The following is a 22273-nucleotide window of genomic DNA, read 5'->3' as shown; positions in this document are numbered from 1 at the left end:
TAAACACAACTACAACTTGTATTTAACATAGTAAGACGTCCTAAGGTGCTTCACAGGAGTGACATAAAACTAAATTTGACAACGAACCACGAGGAGAAATTAGGGCAGATGAGCAAAAGCTTGGTCGAAGAGGTAGGTTTAAAGGAGTGTCTTAAATGAGGAACGAGAGGTAGAGAGGCGGAGAGGTTTGGGCAGGGAATTCCGGAGCTTGGGGCCTCAGCAGCTGAAGGCACGGCCATCAATGCTGGTGCGATTATAATCGGGGTGCTCAAGAGGCCAGAAGTAGAGGAGCAGAGATATCTCGGGGTGGGGAGGTGGAGGGTTGCGGAGCTCGAGGAAATTACAGAGATACGAAGGGGCAAGGCCTCGGAGGGATTTCAAAACAAGAACATTTTAAAATGAAGCCGATTTCATCATCATAGGCACTTCCTCGAAACGAGGATGACTTGCTTCCACGTCAAAAAGCAATGAGCTCACAGGTGTTTCAATGAAGGACCGAATATTCCAGATCCAGAACTACATCCTGAAGGATGGAAGATGCCTGTGCGGGGATTTTTTTTAAACGTGTGGTGTCCGTAGTAAGTCATCCTCGTCAAGAGTGTTTTTCCGCCATGTTTTAGTGCTTTGGCGGGGATTCCATCTGTTCCAAGGCCTTGTTGTTCTTCAGTTGTCGGATGGCCTTTTCAATCTCACGCTGAGCTGGAGTTGTGCTGAGGTGGTGGCGGGTAACATGCTGCAGGATGGAGTCGAGGACACTCACGTCGAAGACAAAGTCTTGGTTAAGGAGATCCTCAAAGTGTTCCTTCTAGTGGGCACCGACTGCCTCTCTGACCTTGATGAGCACCTCTCCGTTCTTTGCCCTGTGGCGTAGGACCTCAGGTGCTTGGGCTATAGGTGGTCTTGACTGCGCTAAAGAATCCACGCATGACGTGGTTGTCGGCTAACTGTTGGATCTCCTGCGCTTTCTCCACCCACCATCTGTTCTTTAGGTTGCAAGTTTTATCTTGGACCTCGGCCTTCAGACATCTAGAGAGCAGCTTTCTTGCTCTCGAACGTATCCTGCTACCCATCCCCCTGCCAAATTAGTTTAAACCCTGCCAACAGTACTAGTAAACCCTCCCCTGGCGAGGATATTGGTCCCGTCTCTGTTGGGGTGCAACCTGTCCGGTCTGTTACAGGTTCCTCCTCCCCCAGAACCAGTCCCAATGTCCCAGGAATCTAATGCCCGCTCATCCGCACCATCTCTCCAGCCACGCATTCAGCTGCTCTATCCTCCTATTTCTATATTCACTCGTGCGTGGCATCGGGAGTAATCCGGAGATTACTAGCTTTGAGGTCCTGCTCTTTAATCTCTTTCCTGGCTCCCTGAAATCTGCCTGCTAGACCTCATCCCTCTTTCTACCTATGGTGTTGGTACCTATATGGACCACGACCTCTGGCTGTTCACCCTCCCCCTCAGAATGTTCTGCAGCTACTCAATGAGTACTTTGACCCTGGCACCAGGGAGGCAACATACCATTCTGGAATCACATCTGCGGCTGAAGAAATGCCTGCCTGTTCCCCTATCGAATCCCCTACCACTAGTGCCTTTTCAATCTTCCTCTCTTTCCCCCCTCACACACAGCTGAGCCACCCATGCTGCTGTGGACTTGGCTCTGGTTGCAACTCCCAGAGGAACCATCTCCCTCACCAGTACTAGCTGGAGAGCGAGATACACTCAGGCGACTTCTGCTCTACCTGCCTGGTCCCCTTGTCTGACTGACGGTCATCCACTCCCTCTGTGCCTGCACACTCTTACGCTGGGGAGTGACCACCTCCTGATCCACGTAGCTCTCAGCCTCGCAGAGACACCAGAGACACCAGCTGTTGCTCAGGCTCCGAAACCCGGAGAAGCGTCCTGGTCTTCCCACATGGCACAGGTTGTACAATATGTGGGACTTAGATGCCCTGCCATGTCTCTATTTAATAGACTATTAACTAACTTACAGAAATAAACTTAAGATTATGAGTCTTAAAAGTCGAGCCTACCTTTATATCCGGTCGCTTCTTTTGCTCTCAAAGTCTTTAGTCACACGATAATATATAGTTATTGATGGAAATGGCAGAGTGCATTAGGCGGTTGTCCGTCCAGCAGTCATCAGCTCCTGTCATGGCGCGAGTGATGCTTACATCCTTGCGATCCCTCGCTTGGATGATGACGTAGTCTAGCAGATGCCAGTGCTTGGAGTGAGGGTGTTGCCATGAAACCTTCTATTTGTCTTTCTGACGGAACAAGATGTTGGTTATAATAAGGCCATGTTCTAAGCATTTTGTCAGGTGGAGCGTACCGCTGGAGTTGGTTTTTCCTAACCCCTCTCAGCCAATCACACCTCCCCAGAGGTCTGTGTCCTTTCCGACTTTGGCGTTAAAGTTGCCAAGGAGGGTCAGATGTCATCCGTTGGGACTCGGGTCAGGGATTGTTCAAGGCTGGAGTAGAATTCCTCTTTGGTCTCGTCTAGCTTTCAGTGTTGGGGCGTACACGCTGATGACCATAGCGCACTGGTTCCGGGTTAGGGTGAGCCGAAGGGTCATGAGGCGTTCGTTTATCCCGCAAGGGGGAAGTCTCTAAAGACGTCCAACTAGCTCATTTTTTATGGCGAAGCCAACCCCATGGAGGCGGCCTTCTGCCTCTGGTTTCCCTTTCCAGAAGGTGGTGTAACCACCACATTGTTCTTTGAGCTGGCCTTCCCCTACCCACCGGGTCTCGCTTAGGGCGGCCATGTCTATGTCGAATCGTCTATGTCGAATCGTCTGAGTTCCCGGGCTGCAATAGCTGTGCGGCGTTCCGGCCTGTCGCTGTTGGGGTTGTCCATGAGGGTCCTGATGTTCCAGGTCCCGAACTTCATTTTGAAGGGTGGAAGATGCCTGTGCGTGAATTCTTTTAACGTGGGGTGGCCGTTGCACACCAGCCACCACACGGGCTTGACAGAGCTAGGTCTTGATCCAGTGGCAAGGGTTACCCAAGACGACTGGAGACCAGGCTCCACTGTATGGGCCTAGTAGACACACACACATGGGCAGCAACAGAAACGCTGCAGTAGGAAAATCAACGCTGGAGCACTCAAAGACCCTGCTCAGAAAGCCCGATTCAGCCAGCACCCCACAACCAACCTGACAACTTCCAGTGAACCGGAGACACAGAGTGTCCACTGTGCCTGGTCTGCACTCAAGGCCTCCATAATTAGGACCTGTGAGGAGACACTTGGTCACTCCACCAGGAAACACCAAGACTGGTTCGACGAGAACGACCAGGACATCCGAAAGTGGAAACATGGTGCACAACAGAGTGGGAGATACAGATAGCACTACAGTCAGAGATAGTACAGTATTAGGTGGGTCAGACTAAGAGAAAATACAAGAAGATCTAAGATAGGTTTACAGTGCACATTTGTGAATGCATGAAGCACAATAAACAAGGTTGTTGAGCTGCAGGCACAAATAGCTACATGGGAATATGATGTGGCAATAACAGAGACTTGGCACAAAAAAGGGCAGGATTGAGTACTAAATATTCCTGGATGTCAGGATTTACAGCACGGAAGGAGGCCATTTCGGCCCATCGTGTCCATGCCGGCCGACAACGAGCTATCCAGCCTAATCCTACTCTCCAGCTCTAGGTCCGTAGCCCTGCAGGTTACGGCACTTCAAGTGCACATCCAAGTACTTTTCAAATGTGGTGAGGATTTCTGCCTCTACCACCCTTTCAGGCAGTGAGTTCCAGACCCCCACCACCCTCTAGGTGAAAACATTTACCCTCAAATCCCCTCTAAACCTCTTACCAATTACTTTAAATTTATGTTCACTGGTTGTTGACCCCTCTGCTAAGGGAAATTAATGTGTATTCCCTTGCCTGGTTAGCCCTCCCCAAATGCATTACCTCACACTTCTCTGGAATGAATACCATTTACCACTTGTTCTGCCCACCTGACCAGTGCATTGATATCTTCCAATAGTCTACAGCTTTCTTCTTCATTATCAACCACACAGCCGATTTTTGTATCATCTGCAAACTTCTTAATCATACCTCCTACATTCAAGTCTAAATCATTAATATATAGCTCAAAAAGTAAGGGACCCCTGCGGAACCCCACTGGAAACTTCTGTCCAGTCACAAAGACACCCATCAACCATTACACTTTGCTTCCTGTCTCTGAGTCAATTTTGGATCCAACTTGCACTTCGCCCTGGATTCCAGGGGCTTTTACTTTCGTGACCAGTCTGCCATGTGGGTACTTATCGAAAACCTTGCTAAAATCCATATACACTACATCGTATGCACTGCCCTCATCGACCCTCCTGGTTCCCTCCTCGAAAAATTCAATCAAGTTAATCAGACACGATCTTCCCTTAACAGATCCGTGCGGACAGTTCTCGATTAATACAAGTCTTTCTAAATGAAGATTTATCTGCCCTTCAGGATTCTTTCCAATAATTTTCCCACCAAGGTTAGGCTGACTGGTCTGTAATTACTCGGTCTATCCATTTCTCCATTTTTAAACAACGGTACAATGTTAGCAGTCCTCCAGTACCACATCTATAGCCAGAGAGGTAAATGAGGGCCAAGGCCTCTGCTATTTTCGCATTTGCTTCTCTTAACAGCCTGGGATACATTTCATCTGGGCCTGGGGATTTATTCACTTTCAAAGCTGCTAAACCCTTTAATACTTCCTCTGTTGCTATGTTTACTTCATTTAGTAGTTCATACTCCTCCTTCCCTGATTGCAATGTCTGCATCGCCCCTCTCCTTTGTGAAAACAGACACAAAGTATTCATTAAGAACCATACCCACGTCTTCCGCCTCCACACACAGATGACCTTTATGGTCTCTAAATAAGCCTCACTCTTTCTTTAGCTATCCTCTTATTCTTAATTTATTTATAAAATATCTTTGAGTTTTCCTTGATTTTACTTGCCAAACTTATTTCATGCTCTCTCCTTGCATTCCTAATATCCTTTTTAATTTCATCCCTGCACTTTCTATACACCGAGGGTTTCTGCAGTATTGAGCCCTCGGTATCGGTCAATAGCCTCTCTTTTTTACCTTAATCCTCCCTGTTTGCCCCATGACATCCAGGGGGTTCTAGATTTGTTAGACCCACCCAAAAGGGAACACACTTGCTCTGAAACCTCAGGATGTCCTCCTTGAATGCCATCAGGAGGACATGGCAGTAGGTGGTGTGGCAGTATTGCTTAAGGAGAATGTTACAGTGCTGGCGAGAGAGGATTTCCCGGAGGGGTCAAGGACAGAATCTATATGGTTAGAGTTAAGAAACAATAGAGGTGCCATGCTCTATAGGCCACCAGTTAGTGGGAAAAATAGAGAAGCAAATTTGCAGAGAAATTACAGAAAGGTGCAAGAATTATAAGAGTATCACAGTAGTCCACTAGGGGGAGCTCTATATTACACTTCTCCCTCCTTAATGAAGAAGTAACCTTAACAAAATAAGCATCATACATAACTTGCATGGTATACACAACAAAAAGGTATGGACTTATTTTGCCATATCTACAAATCAAACTTAACCACTGGTTTTCTGTTGTGAAGAGGATACCTTCGCTCTTGAACAGAACTTTCCAAACTTGGTGTCGAACTTCGATTCTAGGCTGAGCCTGGGGACAGTTTTTCTCCAAGGGATGCCCTTGATCTAGATTTGAACTATCTAGAACTTCAGATTGTTTGTCTGTCTGACTCAGACTCAAATTCTGACTTTCTCTTGGACAGAGAGCTCTGCGGAACCCCACTGGAAACATCCTTCCAGTCACAAAAACACCCATCAACCATTACCTTTTGCTTCCTGCCTCTGAGCCAATTTTGGATCCAAGTTACCACTTTGCCCTGGATCCCATGGGCTTTTACTTTCATGACCAGTCTGCTATGTGGAACCTTATCAAAGGCCTTGCTAAAATCTATATACTCTGCATCAAATGCACTATCCTCATTATAAGAACATAAGAAATAGGAGCAGGAGTAGGCCATTTGACCCCTCAGCCTGCTCTGCTATTCAATAAGATCATGGCTGATCTGATCACGGACTCAGCTCCACTTCGCTGCCCGCTCCCCATAACCCTTGACTCCCTTGTCATTCAAAAATCTGTCTATCTCCACCTTAAATATATTCAATGACCCTCCTTGTTACCTCCTCAAAATTTCAATCAAGTTAATCAGACACGATCTTCCCTTCACAAATCCATGCTGACTGTCCTTGATTAATCCGTGTCTTTCTAAATTAAGATTTATCCTGCCTTCAGAGTTTTCTCCAATAATTTTCCCACCACTGAGGTTAGGCTGACTGGCCTGTAATTACTCGGTCTATCCCTTTCTCCCTTTTTAAACAAAGGTACCACATTAGCAGTCCCCCAGCACCACACCTGTAGCTAGAGAGGATTGGGAAATGTAATAGGCCCCAGTCTCTCTCTAGTTATCCTCTTGCTCTTAAATGTATTTATAAATTATCTTTGGGTTTTCCTTGATTTTACTTGCCAATATTTTTTCATGCTCTTCTTTGCTTTCCTAATATCCTTTTCAATTTCACCCCTGCACGTTCTGTACTCCTCTACGGTTTCTGCAGTATTCAGCACTCGGTATCTGTCATAAGCTTCCCTTTTTTCTTTATCTTATGTATGTCCCTAGACATCCAGAGGGCTCTAGATTTGTTAGTCCCACCCTTTTTCTTTAAGGGAGCACACTTGCTCTGAACCCTCAGGATCTCCTCCTTGAATGCCTCGCACTGCTCCGACACTGATTTACCATCAAGCAGCCATTTCCAGTCCACTTTGGTGGCTGGGGGGCCAATCAAGTGGGCTGCTTTGTCCTGGATGGTGTCAAGCTTCCTGAGTGTTGTTGGAGCGGCACTCATCCAGGCAAGTGGAGAGTGTTCCATCACACTCCTGACTTGTAGATGGTGGAAAGGCTTAGGGGAGCCACAAGGTGAGACACCCCGCCTCTGACCTGCTCTTGTAGCCACAGTATTTATGTGGCTGGTCCAGTTAAGCTTCTGGTCAATGGTAGCACCCAGGATGTTGATGGTGGGGGATTTGGCGATGGTAATGGCGTTGAATATCAAGGGTCGGTGGTTAGACTCTCGCTTGTTTGCGATGGTCATTGCCTGGCACTTGTGTGGTGTGAATGTTACTTGCCACTTATCAGCCCAAGCCTGAATGTTGTCCAGGTCTTGCTACATGCGGAGCATGGACTGCTCCATTATCTGAGGAGTTGTGAATGGAACTGAACACTGTGCAGTCATCAGCGAACATCCCCACTTCTGACCCTGTGATGGAGGGAAGGTCATTGATGAAGCAGCTGAAGATGTTTGGGCCTAGGACACTGCCCTGAGGAACTCCTGCAGCGGTGTCCTGGGGCTGTGATGATTGACCTCCAACCACCACAACCATCTTCCTTTGTGCTGGGTATGACTCCAGCCAGTGGAGAGTTTTCCCCCTGATTCCCATTGACTTCGGGGGGTACAGTAGCACAGTGGTTAAGTTACTGGCCTGGTAATACATAGGCCTGGACTAACAATCTGGAGACATGAGTTCAAATCCCACCACAGCAGCTGGGGAATTTAAATTCAGTTAATGAAATAAATCTGGAATAAAAAGCTAGTGTCAGTAATGGTGACCATGAAACTACCGGATTGTCGTAAAAACCCATCTGGTTCACTAATGTCCTTTAGGGACGGAAATCTGCCATCCTTACCTGTTCTGGCCTATATGTGACTCCAGACTCACAGCAATGTGGTTGACTCTTAACTGCCCTCTGAAATGTCCCAGCGAGACACTCAGTTGTAACAAATCGCTGCAAGATTCTGTAGTCTCAGGGTAAGAGGTTGGCCATTTAATAGAGATGAGGAGAAGCACCTTCATTGAGGGTAGTGACTCTTTGGAATTCTATACCCTCATCATCCTAGGCAGTCCCTCGAACGAGGATGACTTGCTTCCACGAGTTCACAGGTGTTTCAATGAGGGACCTGATGTTCCAGTCCTGAACTCCAATTGAGGGGGTGGAAGATGCCTGTGCGTGAATTTTTTTAACATGTGGTGACCGTTGCACACTAGAGGACTGTGGAGGCTCAGTCGCTGAGTATATTCAAGACGGAGATTGACAGATTTTTGGGCACTAAGGGAATCAGGGACTATGCAGATAGGATGGGAAAGTGGAGTTGATGTAGTTCTGTCATGATCTGACTAAATGGTGGAGCAGGCTCGAGGGGCCGTATGGTCTACTCCTGCTCCCATTTCTTATGTCCTTGTGTACCCTGATAACTGACTCCCACATGGACCCCATTCACTGGCCACTCATGTGCTCCAATCACCCACCCCACATGCAACGCTTCCTCCAAGTGTCGCATGTGCACAGCCGTGCAGTAATCTGCAAGGTACCACGCTCATAAGCTGTTCCATTCTAAATGCCGCACATGCGTAGAAAATTAAAGGGACCGCACAGTTAAATAAACTGGCCATGCACATCAAAGCTCAGATTTCAAGGAACATTTGCCCATTTGGACCCTGAGAATTGGTCCCACCTGTACCCTATCACTGCCCCCACACTGACCCCAATAATGGACCCCAACATAACTGACCTTTTGGTCTGGACTGCAAAAAATCATGGCATTGTATCCCCATCATTACTTCATTTCTAGCTGTGCAGCTAATCATCATCTTGTTTGTTTGTGCAATTGGTATTTCTTTGGCACTTTTAAGTGAAAAGGCACACATCTGATTTTCCGATCTGCACATTTCATCTCAGTCATAGTACGAGACTCCCAAAACAAGCGCTCTACTTGGAACTCCTTCACAACTAGCGAGCCCCAGATGGGCAGAGGAAACGTTACAAGGACACCCTCAAAGCCTCCCTGATAAAGTGCAACATCCCCACTGACACCTGGGAGTCCCTGGCCAAAGACCACCCTAACTGGAGGAAGTGCATCCGGGAGGGCGCTGAGCACCTCGAGTCTCATCGCCGAGAGCATGCAGAAATCAAACGCAGGCAGCGGAAGGAGCGTGCGGCAAACCTGTCCCACCCACCCCTTCCCTCAACCACTGTCGGTCCCGCCTGTGACAGGGACTGTGGCTCTCGTATTGGACTGTACAGCCACCTAAGAACTCTTGCTTCCACTCTTAGCATGTCTTCCTCGATTCCGAGGGACTGCCTATGATGATGATGATGATGATGGAGTACGATAATTACAATCAATTGGGATTTTGTAAGAATTAATACTCTGGTGCAAATATTAAAATCTCTGATTGTCAATCTCTCAACTACTGACATTCATACTTTGCCTGAAATATACAGAATGTTTCCAAGAACGAATTGTACTTACTGTTAAAATGGAGTAGAGCTTTAGGGGTGACAGGAGTTGATGTTAGGACCAGCATTTCTAACCCCTTTAGTCCCTCCCGACAAACTTCTGCTGCTACTTCCTGGTTTATTTCAGTCACGTGATCAAGTTCCAGTACTTGTAATCGGATACAGTTCCGGGCTGAAAAGTAAATTTAATGCAGAGTGTGAACAATAATTAACATCTTAATAAAACTTCCACAGTTCAGAAAGAAACTAACTATAGAACAATCTGCCAATCATGAACTGTAGCTCCGAAGACACAACAGCTTTTCATTTGACTCAACAGCTCGACTCTCGCATTGGCCTCATCACATTGCTGTCAGTCCAGTCTTTCCACAAGCTATTGGCTTCCCTCAGGAGGCCATACATCACTGGTGTCATTATACTTGAAGACTTTTGGTGATATTTTTCATATCTACCTACTATCGGCAAACGATCCAAATGCGACATGAGGAAAACCTTTTTTGGGCAGCGAGAGGTTCAGATCTGGAATGCACTACCCGAGAGGGTGGTGGAGGCAGACTCAATTGTGGCTTTCAAAAGAGAGTTGGATAAGTACCTGATGGAAAAAACATTGCAGGGCTACAAGGAAAGAGCGGGGGAGTGGGACTAGCTGAAGTACTCTTGCAGAGAGCCAGCACGGGCTCGATGGACCAAATGGTCACCTATTCTTCTGTAACCATTCTATGATTCTACCTGTACAGCAATGTGCAAAGCATCAATTACTTTCTTGATCAGTATGTTTCCGGCCCAATGAGGAAGGAGGCATTGCTGGATCTGGTTCTGGGGAATGAGATGCATCAAATAGAGGAACATTTTGGGAACAGTGATCAAAGTATCAAGGTTTAGACTAGTTATGGAAAAGGAGAGGAGCAATCTAGAGTAAAAATACTTTACTGGGGGAAGGCCAATTTCAGTGAGTTGCGAATGGATCTGACCCGGGTAAACTGGAATCAATGATTGGCAAGCAAAACTGAAATCGAACAATAAGAACATAAGAAATAGGAGCAGGAGTAGGCCACCTGGCCCCTCGAGCCTGTTCCGCCATTTAAGAAGATCATGGACTCAGCTCCACTTCCCTGCCCGCTCCCCATAACCTTTTATTCTTCCCTTATCGCTCAAAAATCTGTCCATCTCTGCCTTAAATATATTCAATGACCCAGCCTCCACAGCTCTCTGGGGCAGAGAATTCCACAGAATTACAACCCTCTGAGAAGAAATTCCTCCTCATCTCAGTTTTAAATGGGCGGCCCCTTATTATGCGACTATGGCCTCTAGTTTTAGTTTCCCCTGTAAGTGAAAATATCTTCTCTGCATCCACCTTGTTGAGCCTCCTCATTATCTTATATGTTTCAATAAGATCACCTCTTATAGACCCAACCTACTCAACCTATCTTCATAAGTCAACCCCCTCATCTCGGGAAGCAACCTCGTGAACCTTCTCTGAACAGCCTTCAATGCAAGTATATCCTTCCTTAAATACGGAGACCAAAACTGTACGCAGTACTCCAGGTGTGGCCTCACCAATACCCTGTACAGTTGTAGCAGGACTTCTCTGCTTTTATACTCGATCCCCCTTGTAATAAAGGCCAACATTCCATTTGCCTTCCTGATCACTTGCTGTACCTGCATACTAACTTTTTGTGTTTCATGCACAAGGACCCCCAGGTCCCTCTGTACTGCAGCATTTTGCAATTTGTCTCCATTTAAATTATAATTTGCTTTCTATTTTTTCTCCTAATGGGCTGCCTTTAAAGAGGAGCTGGTTTGGGTGTAGTTGAGGTATATTTCCACGAGGGGGAAAGAAGGGACAACCAAAGCCAGAGCTCCCTGCATGACAAACATAGAAACATAGAAAATAGATGTAGGAGTAGGCCATTCGGCCCTTCGAGCCTGCACTGTCATTCAATAAGATCATGGCTGATCATTCCTTCAGTACCCCTTTCCTGCTTTCTCTCCATACCCCTTGATCCCCTAAACCGTAAGGGCCATATCTAACTCCCTCTTGAATATATCCAGTGAACTGGCATCAACAACTCTCTGCGGCAGGGAATTCCACAGGTTAACAACTCTCTGAGTGAAGAAGTTTCTCCTCATCTCAGTCCTAAATGGCCTACCCCTTATCCTAAGACTATGTCCCCTGGTTCTGGACTTCCCCAACATCGGGAACATTCTTCCTGCATCTAACCTGTCCAGTCCTGTCAGAATTTTATATGTTTCTATGAGATCCCCTCTCATCCTTCTAAACTCCAGTGAATAAAGGCCCAGTTGATCCAGTCTCTCCTCATATGACAGCCCAGCCATCCCGGGAATCAGTCTGGTGAACCTTCGTTGCACTCCCTCAATAGCAAGAACATCCTTCCTCAGACTAGGAGACCAAAACTGAACAGAATATTCCAGGTGAGGCCTCACCAAGGCCCTGTACAACTGCAGTAAGACCTCCCTGCTCCTATACTCAAATCCCCTAGCTATGAAGGCCAACATACCATTTGCCTTCTTCACCGCCTGCTGTATCTGCATGCCCACTTTCAGTGACTGATGAACCATTACACCCAGGTCTCGTTGCACCTCCCCTTTTCCTAGTCTGCCGCCATTCAGATAATATTCTGCCTTCGTGTTTTTGCCCCCAAAATGGATAACCTCACATTTATCCACATTATACTGCATCTGTCATGTATATGCACACTCACCTAACCTGTCCAAGTCATCCTGCAGCCTCTTAGCATCCTCCTCACAGCTCACACCGTCACCCAGTTTAGTGTCATCCGCAAACTTGGAGATATTACACTCAATTCCTTCATCTAAATCATTAATGTACATTGTAAAGAGCTGGGGTCCCAGCACTGAGCCCTGCGGCACCCCACTAGTCACTGCCTGCCATTCTGAAAAGGACTCGTCTATCCCGACTCTCTGCTACCTATCTGCCAACCAGTTCTCTATCCACGTCAATACATTACCCCCAATACCATGTGCTTTGATTTTACACACCAATCTCTTGAAAAAGAGAGAGAGGAAGATGAAGCAGAAAAAAGAGTCATGTGTCAGATGTCAGGTTGAGAATTCAAGTGAGAACCAGTCTGAATGTGGAAGGTTCAGACGGGAAGTGAAAAAGAAAGAGGAGCAAAAAGGGAGTACGAGAACAGATCGACATCTAACATAAAAGGGAATCCAAAAGTCTTCTATAGGCCTATAAATAGTAAAGGGGTAGTAAGAGGAGGGTGGGGTGATTAGGGACCAGAATGGAGACCTGCACATGGAGGCAGAGGGTGTGGCTGAGGGATTAAATTAGGACTTTGCATCTGTCTTCACCAAGGAAGAGGATGCTGCCAAAGAGGAGGTGAAGGAGGAGGTAATTGAGATACTGGATGAGGTAATAATTGATAAGGAGGAGGCACGAGAAAGGCTGGCTGTTCGTAAAGCAGGTAAGTCACCAGGAGCGAGTGAGTGCATCCTAGGATGCTGAGGGTAGTAAAGATGGAAATTGCAGAGGTACTGACCATAATCTTTCAATCCTTCTTAGATAAGGAGCTGGTGCCAGAGGACTGGCGAATTGCAAATCTTACACCCTTGTTCAAAAAAGGTTGTAAAGATAAACCCAGCAAGTACAGGCCGGTCAGCTTAACCTTAGGATAAGGGGAAGCTTTTAGAAATGATAATCCGGGACAAAATTAACATTCACTTGGACAAGTTTGAATTGATTAAGAAAAGGCAGCACGGATTTGTTAACGGCAAATCATGTTTAACCAACTTGATTGAGTTTTTTGATGCGGTAACAGGGAGGGTCGATGAGGGCAGTGCAGTTAGCGTGGTGTACATGGATTTCCAAAAGGCGTTGGATAAAGTGCCACACAATGGGCTTGGCAGCAAAGGAGAAGCCCGTGGAATAAAAGGGACAGGGGCAGCATGGATACGGATTGTCTCAGTGACAGGAAACAGAGAGTAGTGGTGAACGGTTGTTTCTGGGACTGGAGGGAGGTATAAAGTGGTGTTCCCCCGGGGTCAGTACTGGGACCACTGCTTTTCCTGATATATATTAATGACTTGGTCTTGGGTGAACAGGGCACAATTTCAAAATTTGTGGAAGACACAAAACTTGGAAGTATAATGAACAGTGAGGAGGATAGTGCTAGACATCAGGAAGGCTAGTGGAATGGGTGGACACGTGGCAGATGTAATTTAATGTAGAAAAGTGCAAAGTGATACATTTTGGTAGGAAGAACGAGAAGAAGCAATATAAACTAAAGGGTACAATCCTAAAGGGGATGCATGAACAGAGAGACCTGGGGTATATGTGCACAAATCGTTGAAGGTGGCAGGGCAGATTGAGAAAATGGTTAAAAAAGCATACGGGATCCTGGGCTTCATAAATAGAGCAAAAGAGTACAGTTTAAATAGAGGCAGCTCGTGCAGAGCACGGAGTACAGCAGCATAGAGTGGCATTTGAGAGTTTGGTAAGTGGGTGAGTTTGGGCAGGTGGGGGTGGCAGGTGCTGTTTTGTCTTGTTTTTCCTACCAGTGCTGACACTAGAGCAGCTGATAAGGAGTGCGAGAGTAGGAGACGGAGGCCCAGAGACCAGCCCAACCAGCTGCAGACAAAGATAGAGGAGTGCGAAATCGAGAGGTGACGTCACAGCCAAGCTGGTAAGTGGTTGGTTGTTCGACTGGTAAGTACAACTCTCTTTTAGACTGACTTTTAGATTGGTTTAATTGGCAGCAAACTACTAAGTAGCTGTTTGGTGTTTAAGTAAATTAATTTAAGGGTTAAGTCATGGCAGGAGAGCTCGGACCCGTGTCATGCTCCTCCTGTGCTATGTGGGAAATCAGGGACACTTCCAGTGTCCCTGACCACTATGTATGCAGGAAGTGTGTCCAGCTGCAGCTCCTGGCAGACCGCATGACGGCACTGGAGCTGCGGATGGACTCACTCTGGAGCATGCGCCATGCTGAGAATGTTGTGCATAGCACATTTAGTGAGTTGGTCACACCGCAGGTAAAGGTTAGGACAGATAGTAAATGGGTGACCAGGAGACAAGGCAAGAGCAGGAAGGTAGTGCAGGAGTCTCCTGCGGTCATCTCCATCCAAAACAGATATACCGTTTTGGATACTGTTGGGGGAGATGACTGACCAGGGGAAGGCACCAGCAGCCAGGTTCATGGCACCATGGGTGGCTCTGCTGCACAGAAGGGTGGGAAAAAGAGTGGGAGAGCGATAGTGATAGGGGACTCTATTGTAAGGGGAACAGACAGGAGTTTCTGCGGCCGCAACCGAGACTCCAGGATGGTATGTTGCCTCCCTGGTGCAAGGGTCAAGGATGTCTCGGAGCGGCTACAGAGCATTCTGGAGAGGGAGGGTGAACAGCCAGTTGTCGTGGTACATGTAGGTACCAACGATATAGGCAAGAAGCGGGAAGAGGTCCTACAAGCTGAATTTAGGGAGCTCGGAGTTAAATTAAAAAGTAGGACCTCAAAGGTAGTAATCTCTGGATTGCGACCAGTGCCACGTGCTAATCAGAGTAGAGGGAGCAGGATAGTTAGAATAAATACGTGGCTTGAACAGTGGTGCAAGAGGGAGGGATTCAAATTCCTGGGACATTGGAACCAGTTCTGGGGGAAGTGGGACCTGTACAAAAGGGACGGTCTGCACTTGGGCAGGACTGGAACTGATGTCCTGGGGGTAACATTTGCTAATGCAGTTCGGGAGTGTTTAAACTAATATGGCAGGGGGATGGGAACCTATGCAGCGAGACAGGGTGAAGTAATATGGAGTCAGAAACAGATGGTAGAAAGGTAAAAAGCAATAGTGGAAGGCTGAGTAAACAAAGGTAAGAAACAAAAAGGGTCAAACTACATCATAATTCTAAAAGGACAAAGGGTGTTAAAAAAACAAGCCTGAAGGCTTTGTCTCTTAATGCAAGGAGTATCCGTAATAAGGTGGATGAATTAACTGTGCAAATAGATGTTAACAGATATGATGTGATTGGGATTACGGAGACATGGCTCCAGGATGATCAGGGCTGGGAACTCAACATCCATGGGTATTCAACATTCAGGAAGGATAGAATAAAAGGAAAAGGAGGTGGGGTAGCATTGCTGGTTAAAGAGGAGATTAATGCAATAGTTAGGAAGGACATTAGCTTGGATGATGTGGAATCTATATGGATAGAACTGCAGAACACCAAAGGGCAAAAAACGTTAGTGGGAGTTGTGTACAGACCTCCAAACAGTAGTAGTGATGTTGGGGATGGCATCAAACAGGAAATTAGGGGTGCATGCAATAAAGGTGCAGCAGTTATCATGGGTGACTTTAATATGCATATAGATTGGGCTAACCAAACTGGAAGCAACACAGTGGAGGAGGATTTCCTGGAGCGCATAAGGAATGGTTTTCTAGACCAATATGTCGAGGAACCAACTAGGGGGAGGCCATCTTAGACTGGGTGTTGTGTAATGAGAGGATTAATTAGCAATCTCGTTGTGCGAGGCCCCTTGGGGAAGAGTGACTATAATATGGTGGAATTCTACATTAGGATGGAGAATGAAACAGTTAATTCAGAGACCATGGTCCAGAAATTAAAGAAGGGTAACTTTGAAGGTATGAGGCGTGAATTGGCTAGGAGAGATTGGCGAATGATACTTAAGGGGTTGACTGTGGATGGGCAATGGCAGACATTTGTAGAAACCGCATGGATGAACTACAACGATTGTACATCCCTGTCTGGCATAAAAATAAAAAAGGGAAGGTGGCTCAACCGTGGCTATCAAGGGAAATCAGGGATAGTATTAAAGCCAAGGAAGTGGCATACAAATTGGCCAGAAATAGCAGCGAACCCGGGGACTGGGAGAAATTTAGAACTCAGCAGAGGAGGACAAAGGGTTTGATTAGGGCAGGGAAAATGGAGTACGAGAAGAAGCTTGCAGGGAACATTAAAATGGACTGCAAAAGCTTCGATAGATATGTAAAGAGAAAAAGGTTAGTAAAGACAAACTTAGGTCCCCTGCAGTTAGAATCAGGGGAAGTCATAACTGGGAACAAAGAAATGGCAGGCCAATTGAGCAAGTACTTTGGTTCGGTATTCACTAAGGAGGACACCAACAACCTTCCGGATATAAAAGGGGTCAGAGGGTCTAGTAAGGAGGAGGAACTGAGGGAAATCCTTATTAGTCGGGAAATTGTGTTGGGGAAATTGATGGGACTGAAGGCCGATAAATCCCCAGGGCCTGATGGATTGCATCCCAGAGTACTTAAGGAGGTGGCCTTGGAAATAGCGGATGCATTGACAGTCATTTTCCAACACTCCATAGACTCTGGATCAGTTCCTATGGAGTGGAGGGTAGCCAATGTAACCCCACTTTTTAAAAAAGGAGGGAGAGAAAACAGGGAATTATAGACCGGTCAGCCTGACATCGGTAGTGGGTAAAATGATGGAATCAATTATTAAGGATGTCATAGCAGCGCATTTGGAAAGAGGTGACATGATAGGTCCAAGTCAGCATGAATTTGTGAAAGGGAAATCATGCTTGACAAATCTTCTGGAATTTTTTGAGGATGTTTCCAGTAGAGTGGACAAGGGAGAACCAGTTGATGTGGTATATTTGGACTTTCAGAAGGCTTTCGACAAGGTCCCACACAAGAGATTAATGTGCAAAGTTAAAGCACATGGGATTGGGGGTAGTGTGCTGACGTGGATTGAGAACTGGTTGGCAGACAGGAAGCAAAGAGTAGGAGTAAATGGGTACTTTTCAGAATGGCAGGCAGTGACTAGTGGGTACCGCAAGGTTCTGTGCTGGGCCCCAGCTGTTTACATTGTACATTAATGATTTAGACGAGGGGATTAAATGTAGTATCTCCAAATTTGCGGATGACACTAAGTTGGTGGCAGTGTGAGGAGGATGCTATGAGGCTGCAGAGTACCTTGGATAGGTTAGGTGAGTGGGCAAATGCATGGCAGATGAAGTATAATGTGGATAAATGTGAGGTTATCCACTTTGGTGGTAAAAACAGAGAGACAGACTATTATCTGAATGGTGACAGATTAGGAAAAGGGGAGGTGCAACGAGACCTGGGTGTCATGGTACATCAATCATTGAAGGTTGGCATGCAGGTACAGCAGGCGGTTAAGAAAGCAAATGGCATGTTGGCCTTCATAGCGAGGGGATTTGAGTACAGGGGCAGGGAGGTGTTACTACAGTTGTACAGGGCCTTGGTGAGGCCACACCTGGAGTATTGTGTACAGTTTTGGTCTGCTAACTTGAGGAAGGACATTCTTGCTATTGAGGGAGTGCAGCGAAGGTTCACCAGACTGATTCCCGGGATGGCGGGACTGACATATCAAGAAAGACTGGATCAACTGGGCTTGTATTCACTGGAGTTCAGAAGAATGAGAGGGGATCTCATCGAAACATTTAAAATTCTGACTGGTTTAGACAGGTTAGATGCAGGAAGAATGTTCCCAATGTTGGGGAAGTCCAGAACCAGGGGTCACAGTCTAAGGATAAGGGGTAAGCCATTTAGGACCGAGATGAGGAGAAACTTCTTCACCCAGAGAGTGGTGAACCTGTGGAATTCTCTACCACAGAAAGTTGTTGAGGCCAATTCACTAAATATATTCAAAAAGGAGTTAGATGTAGTCCTTACTACTAGGGGGATCAAGGGGTATGGCGAGAAAGCAGGAATGGGGTACTGAAGTTGCATGTTCAGCCATGAACTCATTGAATGGCGGTGCAGGCTCGAAGGGCCGAATGGCCTACTCCTGGACCTATTTTCTATGTTTCTATGTTTCTAAAAGCTTGGAAGTTATGATGAACCTGTATAAAACACTGGTTTGGCCTCAACGGGAGCATGATGTCCAATTCTGAGACGTTAAACCGAGGCCCCGTCAGCCCCCTCAGGTGGACGTAAACAATCCCAGGGCACTATTTCGAAGAGGAGCAGGGGAGTTCTCCCTGGCCAATATTTATCCCTCAATCGACATAACAAAATCAGATTGTCTGGTCATTATCACATTGCTGTTTGTGGGAGTTTGCTGTCCGAAAGTTGGCTGCCGCGACCCATATTACAACAGTTACTACACGCCATAAGTACTTCATTGGCTGTAAAGCGTTTTGAGACGTCCGGTGGTCATGAAAGGCGCTATATAAATGCAAGTCTTACTTTCATTCTTTGTAGGCAGAAGAGCCGAGAACCAGAGGACACAGATTTAAGGTGATTGGCAGAAAAACCAAAGGTGACATGGGGGAAAACATTTTTACACAGCGAGTGGTTAGGATCTGGAATGCACGGCCTGAGAGGGCGATGGAGGCAGACTCAATCGTGACTTTCAAAAGGGAATTGGATAAGTATCTGAAGGCAATAAATCTGCAGGGCTACAGGGAAAGGGCGGGGGAGTGGGACTGGCTGAGGTGCTCTTGCAGAGAGCCGGCACAGGCTCGACGGGCTGAATGGCCTCCTTCTGTGCTGTAACCGTTCGATGATCCTATAAAATAAATGTGGGAATTGGAGGCAATAATACGTAATGAGGAATCAGAACTAGCAGGAATAATTGAAACTTGGCTACATAGTGGAGCTTGTAACAATCAGAAAGTAAGAAGGGTGGGTGCGGTATCTGTACTCATAAGAGATAACATAATGCCAGTAGAAAAAAGGGACATAACTAAGAGAAGGATAGAGACAGAATCCATATGGATTGAACTAAAAGATATGAAGCGATTGATCACACTAATAGGGGTATACAACCAATCGCCTAATAGTGGAAAGGAGGTGGAGGAAGAAAAATGTAAACCAATCTATGAAATGAGTAAAGGACATAGAATAATAATCAGATGAGATTTTAACTACCCCCAAAATAAACTGGCAAGGGGTAGTGTAAGGGGTGGAGGGAATGGAGTTTTTACAGTGTGTGCAGGACTCCATTTTTGCCCAGTCTGCAGAGGCTACAGAGGGAGCACTACTGGATTGAGTAATGGGGAATGAACCAGAACTGACAAGAGAAGTTAGTGTAAGGGAACATTGAGGCAATAGCAATCACCACACAATAAGGTTCAAGATGGAGATTGAAAAGGGCATAAGGAAGTAAAAGCCCTAAGTAATACATTGATTAAAACATTGATGTGAAGGGGATGAGAATGGAACTGGGGAAAACAAACTGCTAAACCTACTGATAAACAAAAAAAATAGACCAGCATGGGAAAGATTCAAAATGGTGATCTGTAGAGTCCAGGAGAAATATATCCCACTCAAGAGCAAGAACAAGCGAGCCAGTAATGATACACCATGGATGAATAAAGATATAAAGAGCCAAGAGATTCAAAGAGCGCGAGCACACCAGACCAGCGGGGATAAACACAGCACAACAGCACACCAGACCAGTGAGGATAAATACAGCGCGAGAGCACACCAGACCAGTGAGGATAAACACAGCGTGACAGCACACCAGACCAGTGAGGATAAACACAGCGCAACAGCACACCAGACCAGCGGGGATAAACGCAGCACAACAGCACACCAGGCCAGCGGGGATAAACACGGCGCAACAGCACACCAGACCAGTGAGGATAAACACAGCGCGAGAGCACACCAGACCAGTGAGGATAAACACAGCGTGACAGCACACCAGACCAGTGAGGATAAACACAGCACGAGAGCACACCAGACCAGTGAGGATAAACACAGCGCAAGAGCACACCAGACCAGTGAGGATAAACACAGCGTGACAGCAGACCAGACCAGTGAGGATAAACACAGCGCGAGAGCACACCAGACCAGTGAGGATAAACACAGCGCGAGAGCACACCAGACCAGTGAGGATAAACACAGCGCGAGAGCACACCAGACCAGTGGGGATAAACACAGTGCGAGAGCATACCAGACCAGTGAGGATAAACACAGCGCGAGAACACACCAGACCAGTGAGGATAAACACAGTGCGAGAACACACCAGACCAGTGAGGATAAACACAGTGCGAGAACACACCAGACCAGTGAGGATAAACACAGCGCGAGAGCACACCAGACCAGTGAGGATAAACACAGTGCGAGAGCACACCAGACCAGTGAGGATAAACACAGTGCGAGAGCACACCAGACCAGTGAGGATAAACACAGCACAACAGCACACCAGACCAGTGAGGAGAAACACAGCGCGAGAGCACACCAGACCAGTGAGGATAAACGCAGCGTGACAGCACAACAGACCAGTGAGGATAAACACAGTGCGAGAAGACACCAGACCAGTGAGGATAAACACAGCGCGAGAGCACACCAGACCAGTGAGGATAAACGCAGCACAACAGCACACCAGACCAGTGAGGATAAACACAGTGCGAGAGCACACCAGACCAGTGAGGATAAACACAGTGCGAGAACACACCAGACCAGTGAGGATAAACACAGCGCGAGAGCACACCAGACCAGTGAGGATAAACACAGCGCGAGAACACACCAGACCAGTGAGTAAAAACACAGCGCGAGAGCACACCAGACCAGTGAGGATAAACACAGCGCGAGAACACACCAGACCAGTGAGGATAAACGCAGCGCGAGAGCACACCAGACCAGTGAGGATAAACACAGCGCGAGAGCACACCAGACCAGTGAGGATAAACACAGCGCGAGAACACACCAGACCAGTGAGGATAAACACAGTGCGAGAACACACCAGACCAGTGAGGATAAACACAGCGCGAGAGCACACCAGACCAGTGAGGATAAACACAGCACAACAGCACACCAGACCAGTGAGGATAAACACAGCGTGAGAACACACCAGACCAGTGAGGATAAACACAGCGCGAGAGCACACCAGACCAGTGAGGATAAACACAGCGCGAGAGCACACCAGACCAGTGAGGATAAACACAGTGCGAGAGCACACCAGACCAGTGAGGATAAACACAGTGCGAGAACACACCAGACCAGTGAGGATAAACACAGCGCGAGAGCACACCAGACCAGTGAGGATAAACACAGCGTGACAGCACACCAGACCAGTAAGAGGATAAACAGTGCGAGAGCGCACCAGACCAGTGAGGATAAACGCAGCGCGAGAGCACACCAGACCAGTGAGGATAAACACAGCGCGAGAACACACCAGACCAGTGAGGATAAACACAGCACGAGAGCACACCAGACCAGTGAGGATAAACACAGTGCGAGAACACACCAGACCAGTGAGGATAAACACAGCGCGAGAACACACCAGACTAGTGAGGATAAACACAGCACGAGAGCACACCAGACCAGTGAGGATAAACACAGCGCGAGAGCACACCAGACCAGTGAGGATAAACACAGCGCGAGAGCACACCAGACCAGTGAGGATAAACACAGCACGACAGCACACCAGACCAGTGAGGATAAACACAGCGCGAGAGCACACCAGACCAGTGAGGATAAACACAGCGCGAGAACACACCAGACCAGTGAGGATAAACACAGCGTGACAGCACACCAGACCAGTGAGGATAAACACAGCGCGAGAACACACCAGACCAGTGAGGATAAACACAGCGCGAGAACACACCAGACCAGTGAGGATAAACACAGCGCGAGAGCACACCAGACCAGTGAGGATAAACGCAGTGCGAGAGCACCCCAGACCAGTGAGGATAAACACAGTGCGAGAACACACCAGACCAGTGAGGATTAACACAGCGCGAGAGCACACCAGACCAGTGAGGATAAACACAGCGTGACAGCACACCAGACCAGTGAGGATAAACACAGTGCGAGAACACACCAGACCAGTGAGGATAAACACAGCACAACAGCACACCAGACCAGTGAGGATAAACGCAGCGCGAGAGCACAACAGACCAGTGAGGATAAACACAGCGCGAGAGCACACCAGACCAGTGAGGATAAACACAGCGCGAGAGCACACCAGACCAGTGAGGAGAA

At 47.2% G+C, this 22273-nt stretch overlaps 1 protein-coding gene across 10 annotated transcripts in view; it reads right to left on the bottom strand.

The window, feature by feature from the left end:
* The window catches only part of fbxo41 (F-box protein 41), a 248309-nt gene that overhangs the window by 84163 nt on the left and 141873 nt on the right, over nucleotides 1–22273 (bottom strand). For all 10 annotated transcript variants that reach the window (XR_011588477.1, XM_070866554.1, XM_070866561.1 and 7 more), the window contains exon 12: nucleotides 9360–9518. Coding sequence is in view for 9 of the 10 variants with exons in the window: in XM_070866554.1 (XP_070722655.1) it covers nucleotides 9360–9518 (159 nt within the window). In the remaining variant the exon portion in view is untranslated. The remainder of the gene's footprint in view (nucleotides 1–9359; nucleotides 9519–22273) is intronic.

Source organism: Pristiophorus japonicus, chromosome 2, assembly GCF_044704955.1.
Source record: "Pristiophorus japonicus isolate sPriJap1 chromosome 2, sPriJap1.hap1, whole genome shotgun sequence".
In the NCBI taxonomy this organism is placed as follows: domain Eukaryota; kingdom Metazoa; phylum Chordata; class Chondrichthyes; family Pristiophoridae; genus Pristiophorus; species Pristiophorus japonicus.
This window is presented reverse-complemented; position numbering and strand designations above follow the sequence as displayed.